This window comes from Toxotes jaculatrix, chromosome 13 (assembly GCF_017976425.1).
Source record: "Toxotes jaculatrix isolate fToxJac2 chromosome 13, fToxJac2.pri, whole genome shotgun sequence".
Lineage (NCBI taxonomy): Eukaryota > Metazoa > Chordata > Actinopteri > Toxotidae > Toxotes > Toxotes jaculatrix.
In genome coordinates this window covers 13632363-13658730 of record NC_054406.1, presented here as the reverse complement: position 1 = coordinate 13658730, position 26368 = coordinate 13632363, and the positions used below count along the sequence as shown (strand labels likewise).

The 26368-nt window shown below is 43.4% G+C and overlaps 2 protein-coding genes across 2 annotated transcripts in view; one reads left to right on the top strand and one right to left on the bottom strand.

Moving 5' to 3' along the window:
- The window catches only part of kcnh8 (potassium voltage-gated channel, subfamily H (eag-related), member 8), a 45904-nt gene extending 38623 nt beyond the window's left edge, over positions 1-7281 (top strand). The window contains exons 13-16 of the mRNA XM_041053038.1: positions 822-1108; positions 1498-1613; positions 1878-1957; positions 6624-7281. Of these exons, the coding sequence (XP_040908972.1) occupies positions 822-1108; positions 1498-1613; positions 1878-1957; positions 6624-7193 (1053 nt within the window). The 3' untranslated portion in view covers positions 7194-7281. The remainder of the gene's footprint in view (positions 1-821; positions 1109-1497; positions 1614-1877; positions 1958-6623) is intronic.
- Positions 7282-15873: 8592 nt separating this feature from the next.
- On the bottom strand, positions 15874-21655 carry LOC121192027 (polypeptide N-acetylgalactosaminyltransferase 15-like). The gene is made up of 10 exons (XM_041053567.1): positions 20860-21655; positions 20594-20760; positions 20274-20478; positions 19181-19348; positions 18829-18946; positions 18114-18308; positions 17889-18020; positions 17691-17792; positions 17434-17577; positions 15874-17327 (listed from the first exon to the last, which is right to left on the bottom strand). Exons 1-10 carry the CDS (start codon positions 21387-21389, stop codon positions 17136-17138), a joined length of 1953 nt encoding a protein of 650 aa, XP_040909501.1. The 5' UTR covers positions 21390-21655; the 3' UTR covers positions 15874-17135.
- Between the last annotated feature and the right edge of the window lie 4713 nt (positions 21656-26368).

Genomic DNA, 26368 nt, shown 5'->3' with positions numbered 1-26368 from the left:
AGAATGGACGGCGATGAAATGCTGCACATGCTGTCGAGCTGCTCTTTCGTTGTTGAGAATCTGTACAAATAACACAAATTTAATAATCTGTAGTCAGATGTTTTACAGCGAAATCAATTCAGCCCACGGAGCTATTAACCTAACGCTGGTGTTGTTTTCCTCCGAGAGAGCTGGGTCATAGGCTGCTGATCAATAGGTTACTCTGGACCTGTGTTTCTGGAATTACCTCATTGTATCCTCATCTTACAGCTGATCAGAGTCGTAGCAATTTAGCACAACTGCAGACCTTTGACAAAAGAGGACACAGGCCTCTGTATTAGGATAGATGTCAGAGTTCACAAATGTTGCCTTTATTATTCCATGGGTCACATCTGCAGCCTAAACCGTTGATTTGGGGCTTTTTGGTCAACAGTGTCGCTCTTAAATCCAGCTGAGTGTTGTGGTCTTTGCACTTACAAGTCATTAGTGCATATATTATGTATTTATAGTCCCTCTGTGTATCCCAGGGTCATGGTGTTAACTGTGCAAATACAGCTTCAGCATCTTTAGAGGAGGCAGCAAAAAGGGAGGATGGCAACATTTGCTGTGACACAAAAAACAGAAATTCGCTGGCTGTTTTTTTTTTTTTTTTTTGAAAAAGTAACATTCAAGGTGATATTTGACATCATGAAGGCCGATGCTTCAGATGATGTCAGCTCTCTGCTTTTTTCATTGTTATGTAATTTGTAAAAGTTCTCTTAGTATCTACTCTCCAAGGTTTCCTGAAGTCACAGGCGAATGATATTTGTTGCAGCTTTCAACTACTCCTTTTTTGTCTCCAGTCAGGGGTGAGAAGGAACGGACGAGTGGTACAGGGTCATCCGCCCATCATCGAGGCTCAGGAGGAGAATGAAGACGATGAGGAGGAGGAGGAGGAGGAGGAAGACGAGGCCATGTCTGTGTCTCTGTCGTCGGAGCGGAACCGAGCGGTGAACCTCAGGGACTCCGGTGGAAAGTCTCTACTGAGCCGACCCAGCCAGAAGACCACGGGACAGAGCTCCAGGAGGTCTCGGAGGAAGATCCAGGAAATTACTCTCACCACTTTAGACCCTTCCAACCTCAGCCCCAGGTGAGTTTGATCACCATTGATTTCTCTGTCTGCCTGTGCAGGCCTGTATCTCTGTGCGTTATGTCTATTTTTGTCGTTCTTTAGCACAGTGCATGTGGCACAAACTAGGGCTGAGTTAATACTGAAAAACAATATTTGTACGACCTTGTTTAAATTACTAAACCTAGTCACAGTGAAAGAGAAATCTGAGCTTCTTTATCATCTGTAATATGACCTGTTGGGAAGTGTATAGTTACGATGGAGGATTTAAATCAGATTGATCAAAATTGGACTGTTGGCCACCCCCCAAGCTGTTTGATCAGGAGAGCAGCAATATCCAAATACTCACATCTGACCCATGATATAACATCACACTAGTAAATGTAATTTAATCTTCTCTCCCCTGGCAGGATCGTGGATGGTACTGAAGACAGTGAGGGGACAGAGAGTTCCCTGGCCTTCTCCTTCACCACCACCCAAGGTTGTCCTGTCAATGAACCAACCAGTGCCTCTGCATCTGCCACAGGTCCTCCCATCTTACAGTACACACACGCTTACCTCTCAAATATGACAAAGTACCATTTACAATCCCTCCAAATCCTGGGTAGTGATAAATGTTCACATCCCAAACCCTGCAGATCTGTTGTATAATGAGGATGACTGATGTGAATTTGCACTTTCAGTCAATGCCTAGAGTATCTGCTGCCTCGATGCAGAAACTGCTGGGTGCAAATTTGTACTTCTTGTTCAGCGCTTGAAGTGATTTGTAACTTGCTAATTTGTGTCACAGATATGCTGCAGATCAGCACAGCAGAATTAGCAGCGAAAGCAGAAGAGACGAGGGGACAACTGCGACATCTTGACCAGCAGGTAGAGCTATTTGTGTATATGGTTATGTATGTGTGCGGCGAGTGAAAGAGAAATAGAGAGAGGGAGACAGACAGATGGGCTCAGGTAAGTGCAAGCCATATGGCTATGTCAGCATGGTGGGCACAAGACTGGCGATAGGATTGAAGAAGTAATGACCCAAGAAAAGAAAAGGAAAATAATCTCAGGAAATCCTGACCTACAGGATTTCTTTTGTAATGTTTTACACCAGGACGTAATAGATCTGCTGTGCCTTGTCAATGGCATTCTCTAGTATCATATTTGGATGTTTTATAGACTTTAGAGGTCTGTTACCCAGCCTGAAATAAACTGTTCACACACAGAGACACATACACACAGTCTCTGGTGCTGTATCCTATGGTTTTGATTGGCGGGTGGCTAAATTGACATTAGACTTTTGGCAGGTGAGGAGGTGTGTTTGCTTCCTCCTGCTGAGCCTCAGCCTGTTGAATGATCAGAAAAAGAAACATGAAATAACAGGAAAATAGAGGGCAAAAGGAGAAAAGGCAGAGGGCAAAAAAAGACAAAAAAAAAGGGAAGGGATAAAAGAGAGGAGTGTGAAAAACAGCAGCACAGCACCTTCACAGTTATACACATTGGCTCTGTTGTCCTTTCTCTGTCTCTGTGGGTTACCGGTGTTTGACAGGAAGTCTCTCAGCATGGTCTTGTGGGTTGTTAATCCTCACTTGCATCCATCCACACCGATCACCAAAGGAGATGAAAAGGTGGGGTTTGTTTAAACCCTGTCTGCTCTCTACAAACACAAACACAAATACAAATGGCAAATGAGGACATTGTATGTTGCGTGGCACATGCAGGGTAGAACCAAAATGTTTTTATTTGCAGAAAAGAATTTATTGTTAATGAAAACTGTAATTAATTTTAATTTGTGCTGGCATTTGCTTAGTGTTCAGTCTAATCAAAATCAAAGAACAAAGAGCCTCTCGAGATCTGCACAGTTTCCTCTCACTTTTTTTGTCTGCCTCAGCTCATGGGCGACAGTACCTCTGAATAGCACAACGTGACTTTCAGTTGTAAACATAAGACAAGGCCATCTGAACCAAGAACCGACAAGGTTAATTTCTGTACCGATTCTGTCCAGAACCACACAGATGTGGCAACATTTTAATGAATTACAAAGAGCCTGACCGCAGCAATAAACCAGCTCGGCCATGATCTGTGACCTCTTACCTTTGCCTTTGGACCTTAAGCTACGTCTGTGCATCTGATGGGTTTATTCTAGTGGGAGATGAATAGTGCATTGATAGTATTGAAGAAAGGCCTAACACGGCGACCTTTGTACTGTGTCATGCAGATCATAACGCTACACAGGAGAGCTGGAGCAATGAGAGCAGTGCCTGAATGCTCCGAGTAATTACACTTATAATTACGAGAAGAGGCTAGAAACACACTGCAACATGATTCCCACATACACCACAAACACACTTGAGAAGGAGACATGCATACACAGATACAAGCTCAGCAGTGGTGACCTACTTTAGTAAATGAATAGTGAGCAATAAAACCGAACACTAAAAGCTGAGTATATTTTTTTTTTTCTGAACCGTACATATATTTTAACGCTGCAATAATTGATTTACTTATTTATTGGCCAGCTAGGAGCAAAGCAACAACCTGTTAACACAGCACTGACATATTGTCATGTTGTAAAGTTGTTGTGGCAAATGTGTTAGCAAACAGTTTATTTACACCTCCATTAGATACAGACCACTGTTCTTTTAGCTCTGTTTTGGTCTCCACCAACGCCTGAGTGAAATATGTGGCAATTATCTGTACTTTGGTGACTGAATGAGTGGTGATGTGAGCCATGGTTAATATGAAGATATGGTTTAGTGCAACTTTAAGGCAAAGAAAATAATACTTGATTGAATAAAATATGGAGCTAATAGGTACTTATTTAAAACACACATTTAAATAACAAAGTGTAACTAATCCTTCAATATGAACAGAAACCAAACAGTGAGCAAAGGAAGCCATAGTACATTTATTTATTCCACAACTTGCCAGGCAGTCTAGTTGGTAATCAGGATTTCAGTAATCAGGTTATTCCTAATAGGGCAGATTACTTACTACATCAGTGTAACTGAAAATTTATGTAAAACCTTAGTAACTCAGACTAAGATGATTTTTATAACTATCATCACCATGGTAAAGTTAGAATAAGAGTAAGCATAGCATAATTCAAGGTGGTTATTAGTGACATTTTTAGTTTAACATGTACCTGTAGCTGCAGTGGGCTGGGGCCATCCATTGCTGCTGTTTTGTCTGATGGTTGTCTCTGAGGTGGGAGTACTGGAATCATGTTGACAGCGTGTCAGATTGGACTGTCCTGTCGCTCTCAGCTTTTCTATTTTTATCAGAGCCAGAGTTTAGATCCAGGCTTTTATCAGCCACTCCAGAGATGGGAGAATTATGAAAGAGGAGAGAGAACATTTTTTTTCTCCTGAAACTATTGTCAGGGACTCAGTATGGTAGATCAAAGTTACCAAAAAAATGTAGTCTCAACTGAACTTAACCGAAGTCTCTAATTAAATTAATATTTATGCATATTTAGGATAAGAGACAGAGCAAGAGGGAGCTCCTCCGTTGTGATCACCTTGCATTTATGCGCTCAGCCTTATCACCTCTTGACGTACTCACACAGCGACTGGAGACGTTCCCACCTGGAGCTGTGTGTCCTGCTGAGGGCTGATGTGCATCCAGTAGCAGTGATGTGTGTGATGAATGGTCATGAGTGCTTTGACTGGCAGAAGCAGATGGCACGTTGGCAGGGCTTCACAGTCGTGCCCTCTGTGGACACACCACGTGCAGAGAGCAACTAATCACCAGCCCCCCCGCCGCCTCATCAGTGTAAGGATCCATTATAGCAGCACGATGTTACATGCAAAACAGCAGGCAGGGGACAGAAATATTTTGACCCAAAATAAATGACCTGAAAATACCAAATTCATAACAATGCACTGTGTGTCCTGAGGCTTTTTGTTCCTGGTAATTAGTAAGTGTTTCCTAGAAAGTTTGTCTTTGTTACATAACCCGAAAAGTCAGCTACATGGCCAGTGACTCCACTGGCACAGAGGCCATAGATTTGAGTGCAAGTGGTGGTGACAGAGTCAAACGCCTCAAGCAACAAGAGGCATATTGGATCTTCAGTCTCAAAGCTGCAAGTCACCCAGGCCACAGTAAAGAACTTGACTTCTTCCCTTTCCTACAGCAGATAATAGGTGTGTGGCGAGGGACACTAAGGGGAGGATTGAAATCACCAACAATGCCACCTGGGGACTTCCACCCCAGGAAATTCCTAGCATAAATACTTAGTGAAAGTACAAGGCACACAGGTACATTACTGAGGCAGAGACGTGAGTTAAAAGATTTATAAATATATTTAATAATCACAAAAAAAAAAAAAAAAACAAGCAAGGACTGGAACTGATGGAAACTGCTGAAAAAGAAAGAAAAAAGGTGAAAAGAATACTGGCAACTGAATGGAATAGTTAAAATGCACTAAAAAGGTGGAAGGCCTCGACATTCAATTTAAAAGAACATATTTAAGATTTTAAAATTCAAGTTAAAACACTAGGCAGAGGCTGCATTCAGAGAGGCAGACTATACAAAAGGAGTGCCAGGAGTGCTACCACTACTCACCCCAATAAACAATCAACAAAGCAAAAATACAAAGTAACCCAGTTGGCCAGAAGCAAATTCAAACAAAAGAAATAAAAAGAAAGATGACTAAAGGAACAGAAATCTCAACTCAAGGAGAAAATCAAAAACAAAAGGTCAAACTAAATCTACCAGCCAAAACTAAATGTAAAGGATAAATCTAAACAAGTAGACAAAGGTTAAACTAAGGTCCAACAAAGGCAGACTAAGGACAAACTATGTCTAAAAAGAGCAAGGGCAAAACAGCAATAGTGCAGGTGAACCTAAAAAGACGAGGGGGAAACACCATTAACCGAGTTCACACTGTTTATTTAAAAGGTATTAAAAAAAGAACAGTCACAGACCAACTCACCACAGGATATTAAAAACTAGTATCAAAACCCCTCACAAGCAACGCAGCACCTGGACAGCCACAGCAAGGACAGAGCAGGAGACAAAGAAAGAGACAAAAGATCACAGGTGTCTTATATAACTTGATCCTGATTAGGAGGAGTTAGGAGGGACTAGCTCAAGGCTGCACTCAGCAGCTCCACCTAGAGTAGGGGAGGATTCCCCACCGATTTATCAGACTTAACGCTGCTCCATCTGGAACCACAAACGGCTTTGTAAAACTTTTTCCACTTATGCAGTTGTACTCCCCAAGACTCTGTAAACACACTTTGATGTGTAAAATCAGTGTAGTTCCCCTTTTAAGAGATCCCTTTTTACCATGCTTCCAGTTTAAATAATTCGGGACAAAATCCACAGAACTTGTTCCATGAATAAAATACATTCCAAAGTTAATGTGAAATTAATGTGATTCAGCAGTCTGTATTAGACAACACAGCATGCAGAATCTCTGTGACGGCTGAGGAAAAAAAAACTGTGGAATTTGCCTCCTCCTTCCCACTTTAGTGCCTGAATTTGGATTTTTAATACCACACCCATGGATTTTGAAATTAAAGATAGCTTGTGTGTATGTCTGCAGGTGAGCTCCCTGGGGAGGGAAGTGGCTGACCTCGGGCGAGTCATGAAGAAAATGGCTCAACTCATGGAGACCCTCGTGTCATCTGTGCCTCCACCTTCGGTAGACTGCCCAGCGCACTACTCGCCGGCACACCACACGTTCCTGCCCCATCGTAACCCTCCTCAGTCTTACCCTTCACCATCTCAGACTGCCTCTATCTGGACAGACACGCCCATGTCCTTGCCCTCTTCTCCCCTCACAATCTCCCAGCAACATGGTGTGATGTGCCACATTGACTCCCTCACACACAGACCCCAGGATCTCCAGTTGGGGTACCCCGCCATCCCCAGCTCGACTCCTCCTCCGACCCCCAACTCGTTGGCCCTTCAATTACAGCCTCACATGCCTTCCTCACCCCTCAGCTCACCAGAGATTTCCCACTACAAAGACGGGGCTTGCAGCTCTATCAGGTCAGGGGTACACAGTCCGCCTCCGCAGGACGGGGGAGATGAGGGCCCTCATCAGAGCTCTGGGTGTTCCCCTCAAAGTGGACTAGGAGGGGCCTATCACAAGCCAACCAAGGGTTTGTAGCAGCCCTCCAACTGAACTCTGCAGGACTTTTTCCAAGACTTTTTTTTTGGGATATATTTCTGAACTGATCAACTGGGGTCCCGCTTATATCCCCGCAGGACATTTGCAGGGACGCAACTCAGATTCCTTTTGTTATAAAGGCACGTGTTTAAAAATCCAGTTGCATGAAAACAAGTACAGAAGGTTTAGGTGTGTTAGCTTTACCTTATAGAAATGTAGTGTTGTTAGACAGGATATAGATGTTTGGGTCAGCTGTGGAGCTGTATGATGACAGCTCTCTGGGTGCAGCTCACCCCCAACCTGCAACCCACCCACCTTGGGGCTCCTTCAGACAGCAACAACATGATTATGCCATGATGACAGGAGGACAACAAGGATATGATGGAGGAGGAGGGAGTTCTTTCTTTCCTCTCTTTTCTTGCTCTTGGCTAGAGATGGTTTAAGGTTGGCTGGGTTGGTCAGAGGAAGAAAAAGCATCATGAAAGATGGTGTTGGGGCTTTGGAGACAAGGGGGGGGGGCAGTTAACATCCTTCCCCCAACCCCCTATCTCTGCCAATTCATCTCCTTTTAACCCATCTTTCCTTGCTCACTCAACCTGTGCCTGACGCTCTGGATTGCCTGGACCAGTGCGTGGCTGGCTGGGGCTGGTTGTACTGGCAGCACAGGATGATGTGAGGAGAGAGATGGGACGTATTGTGCTCTTTACCACTGGCCCTCGGGGAAGGGGTGGGGGGTGGTGGTGGAGGGTGGAGGGTGGAGGAAGTTGGTTATTATGGAAGTGGTGGGAAGGTGTGGGGTGGTGGTGGTGTTATGCCTCGGGCAGCACAGCCCCTGCTGTCGTCTGTCACACTGAGCACAGGGACTCTTTCTCCCTCTCTGTTTCTCTTTTCCACCGTTTCTCGCCATACACCTATCGCTCTCTCTCTCTCTCTCTCTCTCTCTCTCTCTCTCTCTCTCTCTCTCTCTCTCTCTCTCTCTCCTTCCTTCTCCCTCCTTCTTTCTCTTTCTCTCTGCATGCCTTTCCGAGCCTTTTGAGTAGTGCCTGTAGACACACATTAACATGCTGCATGTCACCCTGTGGAAATCCAGCTTGCCATTTATCTATCTATTTAAAGGAAACACGGTTCGCTCTTTTAATAGCTGAACCCGGCATTTACTGATGCATATTTATCGGATGTGGGCTCAGTTTGAACGACTGGGTGAATTTAGGAACAAGGTAGTCGTCCCTGTTGTGAAGTGGCCTGGAGCAAACCACCAATACTAAATTGGTTCATGACCCACAATGTAGGCCGTTTCCCTGATCGCCACCCAGGGTTACCAACTCTTGAGATCCATTTTCTCAGCTGTTTGGAGCAAAGGCAATATTCCCACTTAAAAGCACAATGAGGAAATAAAGAAGCTTTTATATTTCTATGAATGTATCAGTACTAAAGATGTATTTTTTTACCTCAAAGAATGCAAGAGGTGGCAGTAAATGATGCTACTGTATCTGAGGTTATGGCAGTGCTGTTTGCCAATGCAATCCAAAACCAGGAAAAAGGTCATAACTCTCGGCCCGACAGATCTACTGTTCTCTTTTGAATTCATGTAGGTTTGACTCTGCTTCTCTGCAAATGGAATGTACTGTAATCAACCTTCTTTTTTCCCTTAACATTTTGATATTTATTAGATACAAAAAAAAAAACTGTTATGCTAATAAACGACAAATACGACTGTTATGTATCCACCTTTTGTTTCTGTTCAGTGTTCACAGACACATTCATTAAAACTGGAACGATGTTATCTGTTGACCGACAACGCTGCCATCCCGAGAGCCAAAAACACACATCATTACCATCAAAATGAATAAGAGTGAATTTTCGGACATGACAGAAAAGCACAAGCAGACACCTTTGAGCATAAGACTAAGACTGGTGCGGGTGTCTAAATTATCCAAAATGCATCTTGTTGTTTGGGTCATACAGTCAAAAATAAATGCTAACCGCGAAAATGTTGTGAAGAATGAATTAATCATCCCTGGTTGTTTCAGAGACATGCATATTGGGTAGCACTGTTGTCAAGACAGTGCATCTGAGGCAACCTTATGTTCATGTTGTTGATGTAAAACTGACGTGTCAAGCGACTGTGTTGTTCCTGAACTCTTCCTGAACCAGTACATATTGTAAATTCATGTTCACAAAAACAAATTTAACAACACCAGATCTCTGTCATGCAAGACTGTTGCGTGTTCACACTATGTTTATAAGAACAGTGTGTATTTGTTTCGTCTACACTTGTGTGTGAGTGTGTGTGTCTGTCTTTTGTTAGATGCTGCTACGGTTCAACTGAGGTGAAAGCGCGGCAATCGTCGTGTCCCACTGGTGACGTAGCTGGGGGATGAAAACAGAGTAAGCATGCATGCTGGGGGGGTCACATTGACACACCTGTCACAAGTCCAGCTGCTGGGTGCTGCTCCACTTTGTGTGTGTTTGCGTGTTAGGAAGTGGTGTGAGGGGAATAACTGGATGTGTGTGAATTAGAAACATGGGCTCAGCATGGATGCAGGTGCGATAGTGCCAAGTGTTTCTCTTATTTATGATGGAGGTGACGGGGCAACCATGTGACGACCATGTGTGTATGTTTTTTGAATTCATGCGTGTGTGTAAATGCTTTTAGAGTAGGCAGTGATGTGAGTGTAGATCAATACACGCGGGGCCAAAATATTCCCCACAAGATCATGTCTTGTGTGTTTTACTGAGAGGGTACTTGCAGGTGGGTGGGGGTGTATGTGTGTTTGAGAAAGATTATCTGTGTATTTAGCGGTGCCTCCAGCACATCTGTGGAGATGCTGCTACTTAGCCCCGGGTCTTGAAGACCCATCCATATTTAATGGTGTACAGACAATCCCATCCTGGCTATTTATGCATCATTTTATCCACCTGCTAGCAAACTCATCTTTTATTCACTGCTTTCCCACTTTATCTGTCATTAGCGAACTGAGGCCCATCTGCCTTCTTCCTTTGCACCCGTGTTTCCTTCTTCGCCACCACCTCTGATTTTAGTTTGATTAAAGTTGAGTCTGACTCAGAGGAAAAGAGAAAATGAGAGAAAAGCTCTACAGAAACGCTAAAAGGAGAAAATGATTGCTAAAAGAGGTGGGATGTGGACTGATTTGATACCTGAGCATTCATTTTAATACTCGATGTACACTTAACTCTGTATTTCATATTCACTCTCTTGCCGTGGGTCTGTGTGTGTGTTTAATCCACTCGATTCGCATTGTTTGATGATGGCCCTGACCCAAATACAGCAACTATTCATCCCTGTCCACTCTTTTCATCTGAACACACACAGAAATACTGTGTGAGCACACACACAGACACACACTCACTCTTCCATTCAAATGAGCACTTTATCTCTGTGAAAAGAGTCTCTTCACTTGTCTCTCGCCCCAGATTTCAGCACTAAAAAACACCATCACTGTGCAGGAGGTGAGAACTTCTCTCTCAGGTAATGCAAATCTGTCCATTTCTCTCCTTTCATCTCTGCGGACATAATGGAGATATGCTGAAATCTACCAGCTGTGGTGTGATCTTTCCATTCAGCCCCTTCTGAGCTCTGATTGGCTGGTTCCCCAAGAAAAGAGGACGAGCTATGTGCTGAACCAAAGACACATTTTGTTTGTGTTTGAACGTGTGTGGTAGGACTTGTGTGTTTGTGAGTAGGTCTGGTTATGTGTACATCCACGTGCACCAAGTGTCTGTGACTAAATGTATACATAAGAGCGCACATCCTCATGTAAAATATGGAAAAAGCTCTCCACACAAGGGCTTTACATTAATCTGTTCCACTCTGCCGGAGACAGTGGCCGCTGCTGCACATCCAAACAGTTATATTTGCATTGGAGTGAAGCGGGATGACAAGGGGGGAAGCTTGCAGGACATCCTGTGTGTTTGATAAATGAGTCTGAGCTGCTCCCTTGGGTGCTACGGTACGAGCGGTGGTGGTGGGAGGGGTGGCAGAACAATGCGCATGTCAGAAGTGGAGATTAATGGTGGCTTCTTCTCTTAGAGGTGCAGGCCTGGCTCATGCTCATCAAGCGAGGATACTGGACCGGCTGCTAAATTACCTCTTTTGTTGCTCACCTGTCAGAAGGCAGTGTGGCATTTTTAAGCAGCAGATAGGAGAATCATCTTGGTAAATGGTTGTCTACCATTGTGTTGATGTAACAGTGATGCAAGGGTCCCCGCTGAAAAGTCTGGACTAAAAGAATCAGACATTTATAGAAGAAGACAGAAGGTATTCCTCTGTCTGTGAACACCTGGCAGCATTTTACTCTTTAAAACACTGTTACACAGCTGGACTTGTTGTATCTTTCCATTCTGTTGCATGTTGGGTTGTTTTTCTGGCCCAACTACCCCAAACTTTACACTACAAAATGCCGCTTTTCTTTTTAACCATCTAATCAGACACTACTTCACAACCCAAGATGCCAGCTAAAACAGTAAACTACTTTTAATTTAGGCATTATGGCTCTGTCTCTGCATGTTTTCTGTCTGTGAGCCCCAGTTAGTTTTCTAGGAATTAGTTTGACACCAGCTGAGATGTAAGCTTAACTTACATCTACAGCCCCCTAATTGCCATCTCAATTTATGGCTCCTTTATGCACACAGGCCTTCACATTTGTGAACAGTTTAAAATGTCATAATTTTAATAATAATGTCACAATAAATGTGATATGAATGTTTGTCCAGGCTGGTGTACAGAGAGAGAGTGAGAGAGAGAAAGAAAGAGAGATAGAGTCTGCTGGTTCCAGGACACAGGCAGAAAATGGTGAAATCTTATCCTTATATACTCCTGCACAGAAGTCTGGCCAATATTGGCCAGGTTTGCTTGATGGATTATCAACACTCTCAAAAGCTTCTATAGGTGTATTCAAACCCATCTATTGAACTGATTTAATGTCTTTACATGTCTAATGTCTTTGTTGGGATGACATCCACTTTATCTCAAAAGTTATGTAAGTTAGTAAGATAAGTAATGCTCTCGGGTATATAGTTTTGTTTTTTTATCAATAACCAATAAATAATCAATAATCAATAACTCTACTTCATCAGTGATGTGATGGCAATGCAGGCAATGCAAAATTGGATCAAAGCCCTTGAAAAGAAAGACCAGAATGTTCCTGAATGCATAATAATACTTTAAGCACACTTAATTTGAAAAAAAGCAAAAGTGCAAATTAAAGCAGGCGTTACATTGCGGTATATTAAATTCTGTTATGATGAGTTTCACTATTACAGTGAGTGGTTTCAAACATCCAGGCATCCAAGCACTAGCACCAGCACTGCAACAACAGTCCAGTCACTAGACTGTGACTAGACTGTTGTTGCAGCTGGTGGAAGCTTGTAATTGCAGGTCACGTGATGCCCTGAAGACGAGGGAATACTTAACCTGCAGCTGCTGTGGTCACGGCTCTGTATGTATCCAACACAAAAGAAACGGCTCCTATCGCTATCATCCCACAGCATGAGTACACAGTGTAGGTTCAAGAGGTAACATCCAAGGTCAGGCTCCAAGACTTAGCATGAGAGGAGAGTCCAGCACCTCAAAGAGGCGTCATCAGCAAGATGCTGATGAAGCCAGAATGCGCTTTATTAAATCACTCATGTAAGTTAAAAATGTAACAGCAACTTCATTAATTCAGTTACATTTTCATCACCTATGTTTTTAAGACAGACATTTATAGGTGAGTTACATTTTAACCATTTATCTTTAACCATTTATATTGAGAGGTTATGTTCATCTGACCTCAGATAAAACCCTTAATGCATTCACAAAAAGATTTGCTGTAGATATATCCAGCCTGCTTCTGTACTGATGTACAAATATATCAGTCCTGCTTTTGTGCACCGGTACAAAAAAAAAAGGACTGGGCGTGTTTTTTGACCTGAATGAGCAGTTTTCTATTATGTAATATGTGACAGAAATAAAGGTGTTACTGAAACACTTATTCAGAATTTATAGGGTGCCCTTATAAAGTGTTTGTCTCACCAGGAACTTTCTAAATGAGACACTCAAAAGCTGTTTTTGTCTCTCACCTTAATTGCTGCTGCAAGCCAAGTTTTTGTCACATTTTAATGCACTTAATCTTTGCTCAGTGTCAGCGCCGGCTCCCGAGGCCTATCCACACAGACCTAATTGCACAACAAGCACATTACGAATCACTGGAAACAACAGTGTCTGTGTAAAGAAGACCCGAGGCTCTTTGAGGCGCACACAGTAAGTACAGCTACCTCTGTCCTGGGTGAAATAGCCCCATGGATCTTCATAAAGAGGCCACAGCTTTCTGCACCGCAGCAGCTGACATCCATCAGAGTCACCCTGGTTCTTTGGAAGACGTGTGTGTTTATGTGTGTATTGTGGAAAGGGAGAAGGAGAAAAAAAAGGAGTATTACAGTGGTTCACACCCGCCTCAGCATGAAGAAGAGATAGAGGATGCAAGTGATGAGAGACAAGGGGGAAGCAAGGGCAGGCAAGAGGTCAAATACAGTAACAGAGGAGGAGGACGGTTTCAGAACAGGAATGAGTACAGGAGAAGAAAAGTCTCAGGGGAAGGAGGATTTGAGAAAAGCAGAAAAAGCAGTTATTTACAATAAAAAGGGGGAGGAGGGAGAGAAAACTTGAAAAATGAAAACACATTATACATGTTCCACAAAGGTTCTTAAAACAAAGTACTTAGATCCATAAAAAGAATTAAAAAAAAAAAAAGTTTGAACAACTCTCTTGAAGTTTCCTCCTTATTTCCCATTTTAATAAGAAATTACAAACTCTACTCATTTACTACAATTGTGAGTCTTAAACACGTGTCAGTCAGGTATTTGTATGACAGAACCTTACATGTTATCATATGTTACAATGATGAAACATGTAGCAGTGTGCTCTCACTTGAACACACGTGCTGAGAAGGGTATTGGTTTTCCATTATGTTTAATTTGATGAGTTATTGCCGAGAGACTTCATAGAGACCACCGTGAACGACTGTGATTACTTTGTGTAGCATATCATATCCTCTTTTGGGAAATATGTTACACATGTCTTCTCACATGCCCTGCAGGCTGAAGTCGTATAACAGGAGGTAACAGGATTTCTTTTTTTTTTTTTAGGGGTGTCAGAAATCCCAGGTCTTTTCTCACACTCAGGTCCGGCAAGTTTCTAAAGAGACAGGTGACATGAACCATGTGTCAAACCCGTCCCATTGTGGCTTCAGGGGCCAGGAGCTAGGACCAACACTAACATAACTATCACAGTAGAAACTCAATATCAGATCAAAACACAAATACTGGATTCTGGAATAAATCTAATAACTTTACACTCAAAGCTCTATTATGGGATTTAGTTTGGTTATTTGTAGTCTCATTTGGGAGCTGTAAGTAAGGGCAAGAAGAAGAGCGTGTGTGTCTAACTACTGGTAAATATGTGTGTCCTTATTAACATTATTTATGTATGTGTGGCCTGGTGATCCACTGCCTCAGTGAGTTTCTAAGTGTTAAAGTGAAGCTTGAATTCAAAGTGTTGTGGTTCTCCTGTGAAAAATCTTAAACTGAAAATAATGCACTCCGCTGACACGCAGATCACATTGCTCCCCAAATGGCCAATTTTCCTCCTTTTTTTTCCCAGTGCACCACAGCCTGAAACAGTCTCATAGTCCAAATCACACTGCAGTTAATTCATTTTTATCAGGCAGTTTTAAACTGATTCTCCACCCAAAATTCAACACTCACCTCTGTAGACATGAATGTACCTTTAAAATAAGGTTGTACTTTTCTCATTTAGTCCAGAAGGGGGTTAGAGTTTGACACTAAGCTAACATTTTGACCTTGATGTTTTACTGACATTGCCTCACTGTTGGAGGTCCCACAGACCCTGTAAAACTCTGTAAAAATAATTTTAGAAATAACTGCTAAATTGATCAATTTTTCCATATTATCCTACATACAGTAGGTAAGTATGATGTTACTTAGGTCAGTTAGATAAAACAATAAAAAAACATCTGTACATTTAATACAATCTGATTTATTTTCAGCCAAAGCTGAGGTAGAATGAAGCCAATTCATTTGCAAAACAGAAAAAAATAAACTATAGTAAAAGATCAGTATTAAAAGAACTAACTGTAACAAAAGTCACTACATCCTTCATTAATGAGATTCCATTCTTTTATGTTTTTTAATATTTTATGTCTCCCTTTATTTTGGATGACAGGTTTGATCCTCCTGGGCATGGATGAGACCAGAGAGATGTTGTGTCATTCTTCACAGATAATTCTCTTCCGCCGCTGAAGGGGTTTTGTTGCTCTACCTTCCTCTTTAAAATGCTCCAAACGCTCTTTTGGATTCAAGTCAGGGGACATACTTGGCCAAGTCAAAGTTTTCACTTTTTTCTCCTTTAAAAATTCTTGTGTGATTTTTTTTTTCAGTGTGTTTGGGATCATTGTCATGTTGGAAACTTCCTCTCCTGCCAAGCATCTTGAGACTGGGAGCCATCTTTTCATTCAGTATGTGGGTATACACACTAGAATTCACATTATCTATTAATCTATCTATAAATGTCATTTCCCTTACATGCTATATACAAAATCAGTTCTCATAAATTGATAAAGGACGTTAAGTATCAAGCTGATAGAAACTGTCTTTTCAATGTTTTTCAATGTCAAGTTTGTTTTTTAGCCAATGAAAAAAGGGCCCAGTGTCTCCTGGACCCCAAACATGCTATTGGGGCTTTATCTTTTCCTTTCTCATATGTTATACTTATAGCATGTCCTGCGATCTTTAATCTTCCAACAAGGATTTTCATACTGACGTCAGCCAGGCAATGAGTCTGTGACCTCTTGCCGTCCTCTGAAGACCCACAGCAGAGAGATGTTGCTCCTCTTTTACAACAGCCAAGAGAAAGGCTACAACAGCCAATAGTTATGTAACTGAGAGAAAACATGCTAATCAACAACACGTGGTTTGTCCAAGTCTTTGACCTATGCCTCGAAGCTGAGGACGTACCATATGACTGGTTTTTATTGAAAAGGTGCTGTGTACTTGACTGGGCTAAGTGCATCATAGGTTAAGAAGAGCATTACTGTGTGACAGAGTATAGGCAGTTACTAACACTGACTGCCTGAGGGTTAAGGAGAGAGTTACTGAGGATGAGCTCAGGGCCTTCCCTGCCTGCCATTCGCCATCCTAACCTTAGGATCAATGGCTTAAATGGCACCTTTGCTTATGATTTATTGGGCTATGAGTTTGATAGTTGGACAGAAAAACACACTGTTTTCTGGATGTCAATCACTGGTTTGCTCGGTACAGACAGCATCCACTCCTCTCAGCTACACGTACATCAGGACATCACTTCCACAAGGTAGTCTGGAAATTCATCTTTCTGGAAATTCTCACAAGTAAATCATAAGGGGAGGGTTTTCATTTATAACAAGAAACTGATCAGTTGTGGGCTGTAGATTATGAAAGCAGATGGCTCCCTCTGCTGTTGACAGCGGATAAGGTGTGAAAACAGTTTTGTATTTTGGTTAGAGACTAGAGAAAAACATTTACACATGAATTATTCAAAGTATTTACTGAAGTAAAACATAATAGATAATCTAGGATCATTTCCTCTACAACTTTTTCAGACTGTGTATGATTAAATATACATTACAATAAAAAGATACTAAAACTGATATCACTAAGAGATCATCTGGGTTTTTTTTTAATATTTAACACAGTAAATGCTATTTGCAATCCTTAAAACAGGAGCAAAGAAGCTGAGTGGCAAAGTGGAGCAAGTAGTAGTTTGTATATTTTTCTACACCATTTCACTAAGGACGTACTGTATGCCACTATGCATAGTAAATAAATGATAATATGTGCCTTGGATTCATATCTCTCAAATCCACCCGTCCCTGTGTGCTCTCTGGTTCAGGTACCTTTAGGCGCCACCAGTTGCTCAAAGTGCCACTGTTGTCTAGGGTGACGGATGCAAGGGCGTAGGAAGAGACCTCCTGTGCTGGAGTGGGTGCTGACCTCTCTTGGGCTGCTCTGAGAGAGGTTTCCGTCCTTTACAGCCTCCAGACATAACTGCGACTGCTGGTGAACGAGTTGACCGCTCAGCTGAAGCAGAAAACAGGCGCTGCATTAGTCAAACTTGAAACCTGCGTGACCACGAGTCTCTTCAGATAGACTATATAACAGAGATGAGTTTAGTTGTCTGCCTTGCCTTTACGAACTTCCACTGGGTTCTGCTGGTGGTTGGTATCTGGGTGAGGCAGGGGGAGAGAACCGCCCTCTCTCCTTTGGCATCCAAACACAAAGCTCCCATTGGACCCCATCGTACCTCACCGTCTGAGTTTAGATCACAGTGCTGCAATGGCAATAGAGATCATCTGTGATCACTGTGTGTCACCTGTCTCTTTTCTACTTTTGTCAGTAAAAAAAAAAACAAAAAAAAAAAAAAAAAACAGTAGTCATGGATACCTGGCTGCCCGTCCCACTGCATGGTGCTATGTTCATAGGCCCACCTTGTGGTCCCTGCAGTCGAGGGTAGTCTGCACAGCTGCCAGTGCCGACATTATACAGCTTCAAACAGGCGCAAATATGACACATCAGTCTGTCATGCCACTACTGAGTAGTATATATCCTGTGCGTGTCTGTGTGTGTGTGCTTACGCAATACCTCGCCCGACAGTGCGGGTCTGTCCTGGGGGATGTAGAGCTGTGGATAAACTGTGGTCAGGTACCAGTGGAAGTTCCTACAGCCCAGACTCCTCTTCAGGCGCAGACGCTCTGTGATGTTAGGGCTCTCAGACTGCATGAAGAAAGGTGTTTTATGTGATTAGATTTTTCGGTACACTCATCAACAACTCCCTCACACAAATCCTCACAACAAACACACACACACCTGCCTGATGAAATGAGCCAGTGTGTCCCTCCTGTAGAAAATCTTCCTGTATGCGTCCATCCAGGTGTCTGCAATGCGGATCTTGTTCCTCTGAAGCAGATCCTGGTCTGGGAAGCGGTACGGCAGGTGGTGGTGGTGAAGGTGGGCCACACGAGAGCAGGGAAGCACCTCCATGGAGCCCCCGCATGACCACACCTACGACAACATGAATGATAAAAACAGGTTTACAATCCTGTAGTTTTTATTTTTGTGTGTCTTTTCCTGTGAAACACTTAGTGGCCGTGATTTTGGGGAAAAAGGCTTTTTATTCTCCGTCAAATAACTTAACGTATTTGTAGAAAATGTGTTATGATTTTTAGAAAGAGAAGTACAGGTTGGGCTATTTCTACAAGTGTCTAAATTTTGCATGTTTTAATGGTCAGCTAAGTGGTTTCGTAACATTTTGCTCTCACACTTGTGCGTTCGCCAACTGGCCAAGACATTCCCAGACCTTCAACCTGAGATTTCCATTTGCAAAAGGCATCATGTCTCAGCTCAACATTCCTGAGGCTCTAACAGAAGGCAAGTGAATCACTCAGCAGTAAGCATCACTAAAATACCGTATGTGACTTAAGACGAAAAACAAAGACAATCTGTCATCTCTCTGTCCTGTGAGAGCCTGTGAACTGTGTGGTTTTGTTGGAAAAGTTGATAATGAATTATTTTTTTCCTTTACCCTGATTGACAGCTCAATTTGTTCCGCCCCCCACAACAGCATCCCAGGGTCATAGGCTCCCACACTCTGAAAGAAATGTCTGTCGATGGCCACAACTCCGCCTCCTAATGCTGGAGTCCTGCCACAGACAGAATCAGCATCACTTTTAAGGACATGTTTATTAGTTCACTGTACACAGACAAATACAAGTCATCCACATTTTCTATATTTTTTTAAAGCTTAAGGTCAATTCTGCCCCCATGAAGGACATAAAGGACAAACATATATTTAATTGCTGCTTCCCCTCTGGGATTTACCAGTATTGCACACGTCATGAAAGCCAAGCCAAGGTCACGTTATGTTGTAAACTCACCGTAAAGGTTGCACAGCTGAGTCTGGACCCTTGTCTTGCAGCGGAAAGTTTGATTCCCAGTAGAAGTCAAGTCTCCAGTCAAACACTCCTCTAACTGGCCACTGGGTGGCATTGTACTGAAAGGTCTGCCAGTCAATCACATCCATGACGGGGGACACCACTCTGGTCCTGCAGAGAGACACCACATTCATCTAAACAGTCATTTTTGTATTCAGATCAGTCTTTTTTTTCAACATTTATCGAGCAGAGTGACTCAAAACAAGGTTGATGTTGTGAATAAGAGGTATGGTGCTGTTGTTTGAAAGACAAAGGGACATTTCAAATTATTAGCCCACCTTTCTAGGCTACATTCTCACTTATTATTCAAAGTCAGTGTGCAGTGAGACGGGTAAAATGTTTCCTCATCAAGGTGTGTGTGTGTCTTTTAAAATTACAAACGCCTATGTTTGATTGTGTTTCATGCTCTGTCGCAGAAGCCAAGCTCGGAAGAATGAACTGTCCTTTTCAGGGTCTGTTCTGGTTCACATATGCTATGTGAAATATTTCTATGTGTGCCTTGTGCCATGTGCCATGTGTGATGCTCAGAGGAAATGAAATGAAAAGATTAAAGGAGGGGAAGAAAGAGAGCAAGAAATGGGAGAAGGGTCAAACATGTGGCTGAGAGAGTTGAGTTGTTGCAGATTCCAGGCTGGAGAGTTCAGCCTAATTACCTAGTCTAATTAGAGCCACGCTGCAGGCAGCCTGAGACACAAGACCAGAGCCAAATCATGAGAGCAGAGGGTTGGATACACACACAGCACAGCATGTATACCCCTGCTTTGCTAATGAGTAAGGACAACTGATAACTCTGGGCCCTCCATCCTCTCACTTCTCACAAGTGGTTTCTGTCAAACAGCAGCAAATAACGGAGAAACCAGCAGACAGAGTTTGGGCACAACTGCTGGCTGGATTGTCCCTGACCAAATGTTTATCTAGGTCTTAATTTTTCTCCATTACAAGCAGTAGTGTGATTATGGAGGAATCATGCAGAGGAATATTAAGGATTTTTGCACTGCTGTTCATTATTCTTATAGATAATTGGAGTGAAAGGTACCTGTCCTGGGCTACTCTCTCCAGCAGTGGTTCCAGCCAGCCTTTCTGGCACTCACAGTGGGAGTCCATGAACACCAGTATCTCCCCTGCAGCCCTGCCAGCACCCAGAGCACGGCACCCTCCAACGCCCAGACGTTTGGTGCTGCGAATCAAACGCACCCCATTCAGGTGTGACACATACTCACTCAGCACACTCTTCAGGTGACCTGTAAAGTGCACAGTGACAAAGACAAGGACATGTGGTCATATGTATGTATGTATGTATGTATGGATGGATGGATGGATGGATGGATGGATGGATGAATAGGTGGAGAGCCGTACCGTGCTGGCTCAGGTCGTCCACCAGCAGAACCTCCTGCAGGTACTGTTTGGGTGCAGTATCGAGGACGCTGTGCACGGTGCGGAGGAGCGTGGACCAAGCTTCGTCATGGAAACAGATAACAACACTTGCCTTCGGAAGCGATTCGCTGTACTGCTCTCCCAAACACCTGTGAGGTTGAATACAAAGAGTCACTGTCAAAGCACCAACTTAAACTTGTGGTGTATCTTTTCAGTCATGCGTTTTGGCCACTGTGCCGTGCACTCACTCAGAATGGCGCGCCTCAGGCAGCCTGCGATGCAGTGAAATCTTCTCGCTGACCACCTCGTTGAACCCGTACTTCTGCACAGCAGCCAGCTCCGTGTCCCTCTCCGAGCCTTCCAGGTGTAGCTGCACCGCTTTCCCCATTTCACCGTGCGTCGGAGGCGCAGGAGCGGCGGTCTCCTTATTTGCTCCGGGCAGAAGCACCTTGTAACTCCCCTTCTTCTGCGGCGGGCTCTTTGTGCCCTGCGTGGATGGCACGAACAAAAGTTGGTCTTCTTGTAGAGATTTTAGCGGGGCGAGATCGACGCCGAGCTCTAAGGCAGGGTCCCGGGAGTCCACGATGACCTCCAGGTCCTGGGGACTGGAGAAACGCTGCAGGGGGCGGCGGGGAGGGCCAGGATTCTGATGACTGTGACCTTTGTCGCGGTTGAAGAGGTCAGAGAGCGCCAAGGTGACAAGGGCGAACCCGAGAAGCAGCAACCAGAGACAGAGCATCCTCCTCCGGGCAGACGTAGCTCTGCCCCACAGCCTCATACTGGAGAGTGCAGGGGAGAGAGTGGGGGGGGGGGGGGGGGTACAGCGCTCAGAAGTTAGCCCAGAGCTGTCTTGACTTCCACATTTTGGAGCATTGCCTCAACTCTGATGTCGATTGCATTTCGACAAAGTGATGAGAGTCTGCAGGGATTATCCGATAAATAGAAAACGAAATAAATCGCACATATTCATCAGTCCTCTGAGGAGTAGAGCTGTATCCATGGAGCACCAGACCTGCGTGGGAAACGAGTGACAAGACCAGGCAGGTTCACTACAAACCCCCAACTTCTAAATGGTGGAGGTGCGCAAGGCTTTGCTTCTCATCCAGCGCATCCCGCGGTCCTAAAGCCTGCGCAACTTTGACGCTCACATGTCATGTTTGTCAGATGCACCTGATACATCCACTTGCTCCCACACCTGTTCGATGAGCTGACTCTGAAAGCAATCTCACTAGCTCTGGTGGCAACAGAGATTAAATTATTATTTAGACAAACCCTGATGTGAAAAATAACTAAAATTCAGAGTTGTTTTGTGTTTTTGACCTTGAATTGCTATAATATGTTTATTTAGAGATGGATTTGGATGTTTGTGGGACTCAGTGGTTAGTTTAAATGTCACATGGTGTCATTATCCGTCCAATGACTTGTGGAGAATCCTAAAAATCCCCAAAATTACAAGCGCTTTTAATGGAGAAGAAATGGCATATTTCAAAACTCAGAGTACTTTCTACCAGCGACAACAGTGGGTTATAAATAAGCCCACATTGCAGAGGAATGAGATATTGAGAGTTTTTTTTAAAATATATTTTCTCCAGTTTGTGTGTGAGAGGCTGTTTGGTGCAGGCGTCTCCCCGGTGCGTCACACATCAAAGATGCTCTCTCCGGCCAGCTGGCGGCGGGCCTCGTGGTCCCATGACCGTCTGTCGGTGCCGGGAAGCGGGGCGGTCGCAGCTTCGATCTCCCCAGTTCTCCGAGGAGATCTTGGCAGGCGAAGCTGCTGTTTTCAACAGAGACAAAGACCTCCGTCCGTCCCAGTCTGAGTGTTTCTTTTTTCATTTCTTTTTTTTTTTTTTAACAAGTGGAAAACTGCATAGTTCTGTTTTGTCATGAACTTGTTGTGTCACACTCCAAATGATTTTCTTTAAGCACAGCCTGCACAGAAAGTGGCACCAAACTTTGACTGAAAACAATAAATTTAAGGGGGAAATGGCCAACACTCCTGCAAGGATTTCAATGGAAATCGCCTAATAATTTCCTAATACATTTTTCCAAGTGACCTCAGGGTGATATTTTCTTTATGATGGTGGCCAGCAGGAGGGCAGACTGTGCCCAGTTTTCCTTCACCACATCAGTACAAATGAAGACCTTCTGCGTCAGCCTGCCGCACAACCTCTGCTCTATATTGGCTTGAGCTGTGAAAAGGCCACTGCCTGTGACTTGGCAGGACAGACTATGGAGCTTTGAAGCCAGTTTGACTGCAGGCAGGGACCAGTTCCCTGTCCTGGTGGTGCTGGTGGTGTTGACTGTCTGGCAGCCTTTGTGTCTGAGTGAGTGGGTGGGATTTGCAGCTCCATGCCTTCCTTCCATTATACACAAAGACGCTCACCACCCCCTCTGCTCAGGATGACAGGGCAGAATGGCTTCTCAGGATTATGATTACAGTATACAGAGGAGGGAGGGGGACACCTGGAGACACAGAGGGAGAAGTTGAAAGAGCAGAAGGAGGGGTTCATAGGGCAAGAAAGAGAGCAAGATGAGGGTGTTGTAACAAGGATGGAAATGAAAGAGAGACGTGAAAGATCAGAGAGACAGGGAGAGAGAGAGAGAGTTAGAAATGACCGGCTCCTGACTTCTGTGTTCTTGTGGGAATATGTTTATAAGCCTCCAAGATTGAAAAGGAAAGAAGGTCTTCATGTATTTCCAGTGCTGCACAGTGAACACTCCCATATGTTCCATCCTGCAGCCAAAACACACACCGAATTGAAGTTTCCACTGCCAGCACATTTTCAGACACACACATTAGCACCAAAAGAACACGGACACATACTCAAAGGCGTGCACGCACACACACACACACACACACGCACGCACGCACGCACACACACACACACACACACACACACACACACACACACACACACACACACACACACACACACACACACACACACAGAGGTCTAGGGTCCAGTCCACATTCCCGGGAATGTGCCTGCATTCCAGCATCCGACTGGAAGCCAGAAGCTGTAAATGAGAAGGCACGACAAGTACTCACATGCATCCTCCCCTCACACACACACACACACACACACACACACACACACACACAGAAAGAAGAGAAAGAGAGAGAATAAAAGAATAAAAGAGAGATAATTGGCTGCACAGTGCACATTTGGGTTGTTGCTCATTCATATTTCTGTTTTACAACCAGTGATGTCTGGAGTCTTCTGTCTGGACTGGAAAAGAGAAGAGAGAGAAAGAGAGGACAAAGACACACACATCACTAAACAGAACATTAACCTACAACAATCTTGATAATCAATCGTTGAGTTCTTTTATTTCTTTCTTAAGTAAAAATGCCAATAAGTAACTGGTTCCAGCCACTCCAGTGTGATGACAACGTGACTCAGCCTGGGATCTCTGGGTTTTGAGGACCTTTCAAGAAGTCTCCTTTGAGTCTGGAGACCTGTGATGGACATTCTGCACTATTTTCAGACATATTATAGACTTGAAGATGACTCAATTAATCAAGAAAATAATCAGCAGATGAACTGATATGAAACTAATGGACAGTTGCAGCCCTAGTGTGTGGTCTATATGTTCAGAAGGATTGTACTGTTTAAAATATTTGTTGTTTAATTTTTTATTTTTCCTTATTCAAAATAAATAATCAATAACATGTCATTGATTTTTGGCGATAATAACAACATTCCATGTCAGGGCAGATTTTGGGAGGGCCCTGAGTCACAGTATTTTCAGCTTTGCAACAGGCTGCATGAGGAGCTGCGGAGTGGTGCTGCCCTCTAATGGACAATGAGCAGCACTGATGTTCATTGATATTTTATTCTCTTTTTTTTCCTAATCATTTCGACTCACAACTCAGGGGCCACTCCTATATTAATCCCAGAGCTCTCGTGCACATTTCGTGGCCATCATCAGCGGATGCAGGATTAGTCGGTTGTCATAGAGATGTGATGAAAGAACTAGAAGAAGAGCCGTCAAGTTCAACATCTGAAGTTTTGTTCTTGTTCCCCAGGAGGCTTTAGTCGCGTTTTGTTACTGTCTGACTGACTTTATCAGCCCTTCATGAAACACAAATGTCACTGACACGAAACAGCAAAGCTCATCGGACCCTCGTATCGTTATTTGATCACTGCACAGTTTGATTTCACAGCTGTTTCATAACAATATGGATTTGATTTCCGAATATCAGGATCGATTAGATTATGTGGGGGGCGAGGCCTTTGAAAACCATTCCTCTGTAATCATGTACTGTAGCATGCGGTGCGCACCAATGGTCATGATCACCACCTTGGTTTGTGAATAACCGTACTGCATTTTATATAATATGTATTCCAGATATTTTGGCTTTTGCAATCAGTCAGGGGATTTGAATTTATTCCACTGAGAATATTAAGTTGCTGTCTGGCGTTTCAAAGTTTACAAATGTTTCTTTCATTATTGTCTTTCATCTGAATTCAAATCAGGAAGAAAAAAAGCAGCAACCCCAGGTATTGTGGACTTTCATTGCTGTAAATTTAATATTGTCATATGTTTCTTTCTTTGTTTCGGATGGAAAACAATGCTTTCCTTGACTTTTGAACAGAAATCTGAATTGAAGTAAAAAGTCACTCTGCGGTTTTGTTTTAGGAGCCCTTTGTAGCAGTTTCCAAACTCTCCTTGTGACAAGCAGAGGACCCGCCAGAATAACGGCGTTAATCACATGTTGGATCGCGTTCAAAAAACGAGCGCAGTTGCGCTGGATATCATGCGCTTTCCCTTCTGCTTTTGCGAGCGCCGCTGTTGCTGTGGCGCAACCTGCCCGGAGCTCTGAGCACAGAGCACGGATCGGTTTGTCTCACCGTGACACAGCAGCTCGATGAGACACACACACACAGACACGCAGACACAGACACACACACATACACAAACATCAAATAGAAAAAACATCAAATAATTCGCTCCAGTGTGCGTGTTTGTGGTCAACTGTCACACCCGGACTTTTAAGGTCAGGGGATCAAACGAGAAAATTAAACGCAAACGTAACTCAAAATCAAACAACAGCGATCTCTATAATACAATAACGTAATTACATTATATTTAATATGATTCGACTAATTTAGAAACATGGCCAATCCGTGTTGGTCCCTTTTTATTTAATATTTTTCTCTGTTCAGACAGAGATACTCATCAAAATGAGTTGATTTTTTCTTCTTCAAAATCAAAGAAAACTTTTTACTTGTCTTCATATTTAATAAAACAACATTTACTTTTCGTTTCAGTCATAATAAAGGCTCATGTTGAGAACAAAGATGAAGGTAATTTATCATCGATCGCAGCATCAAAATGGCCCAATACTTCATAAAACACGTTATACACGCGCGCTGATATCACGTTTAAAAATAAACGAGACAAATAATAAATGAGTGAGCCGTTCGACAGGTAAACACGGGAGGTGATCACACAGCCCGTGTTGTACATTTCACATCTTAACAACTCTAAATCATTGAAGGAATAAAACGCTCTTTCGAATTAAAAGCCTTGTTTAACTTCCCATCAAAGAACAGTTAGGGCAAAGGCGGGTGGGAGGGGTGGGGGAGAGGGGGGGGCGCAATGCCATCTCATCCCTCATGAGTTCCCTGCGTCCAGGAAACTAATGAGTGATGAGATGCGTCTAGTTAGGAAACATCACATGTTTGTGCGCTCAGCGGCCCCAGATTAAATTACTGAGCATCAGGACAGACAGGGGGAGAAGTTGGGAGA

Excerpts from the sequence above, each read along its gene's own strand:
- LOC121192027 (XM_041053567.1), bottom strand. The coding sequence starts at position 21,389 with ATGAGGCTGTGGGGCAGAGCTACGTCTGCCCGGAGGAGGATGCTCTGT. Across the intron at positions 19,349-20,273 it reads GAGAGAGTAGCCCAGGACAG|GACCAGAGTGGTGTCCCCCG; the intron begins GTACCTTTCACT and ends GTCTCTCTGCAG. Across the intron at positions 17,578-17,690 it reads GCAGTGGGACGGGCAGCCAG|CACTGTGATCTAAACTCAGA; the intron begins GTATCCATGACT and ends TTGCCATTGCAG.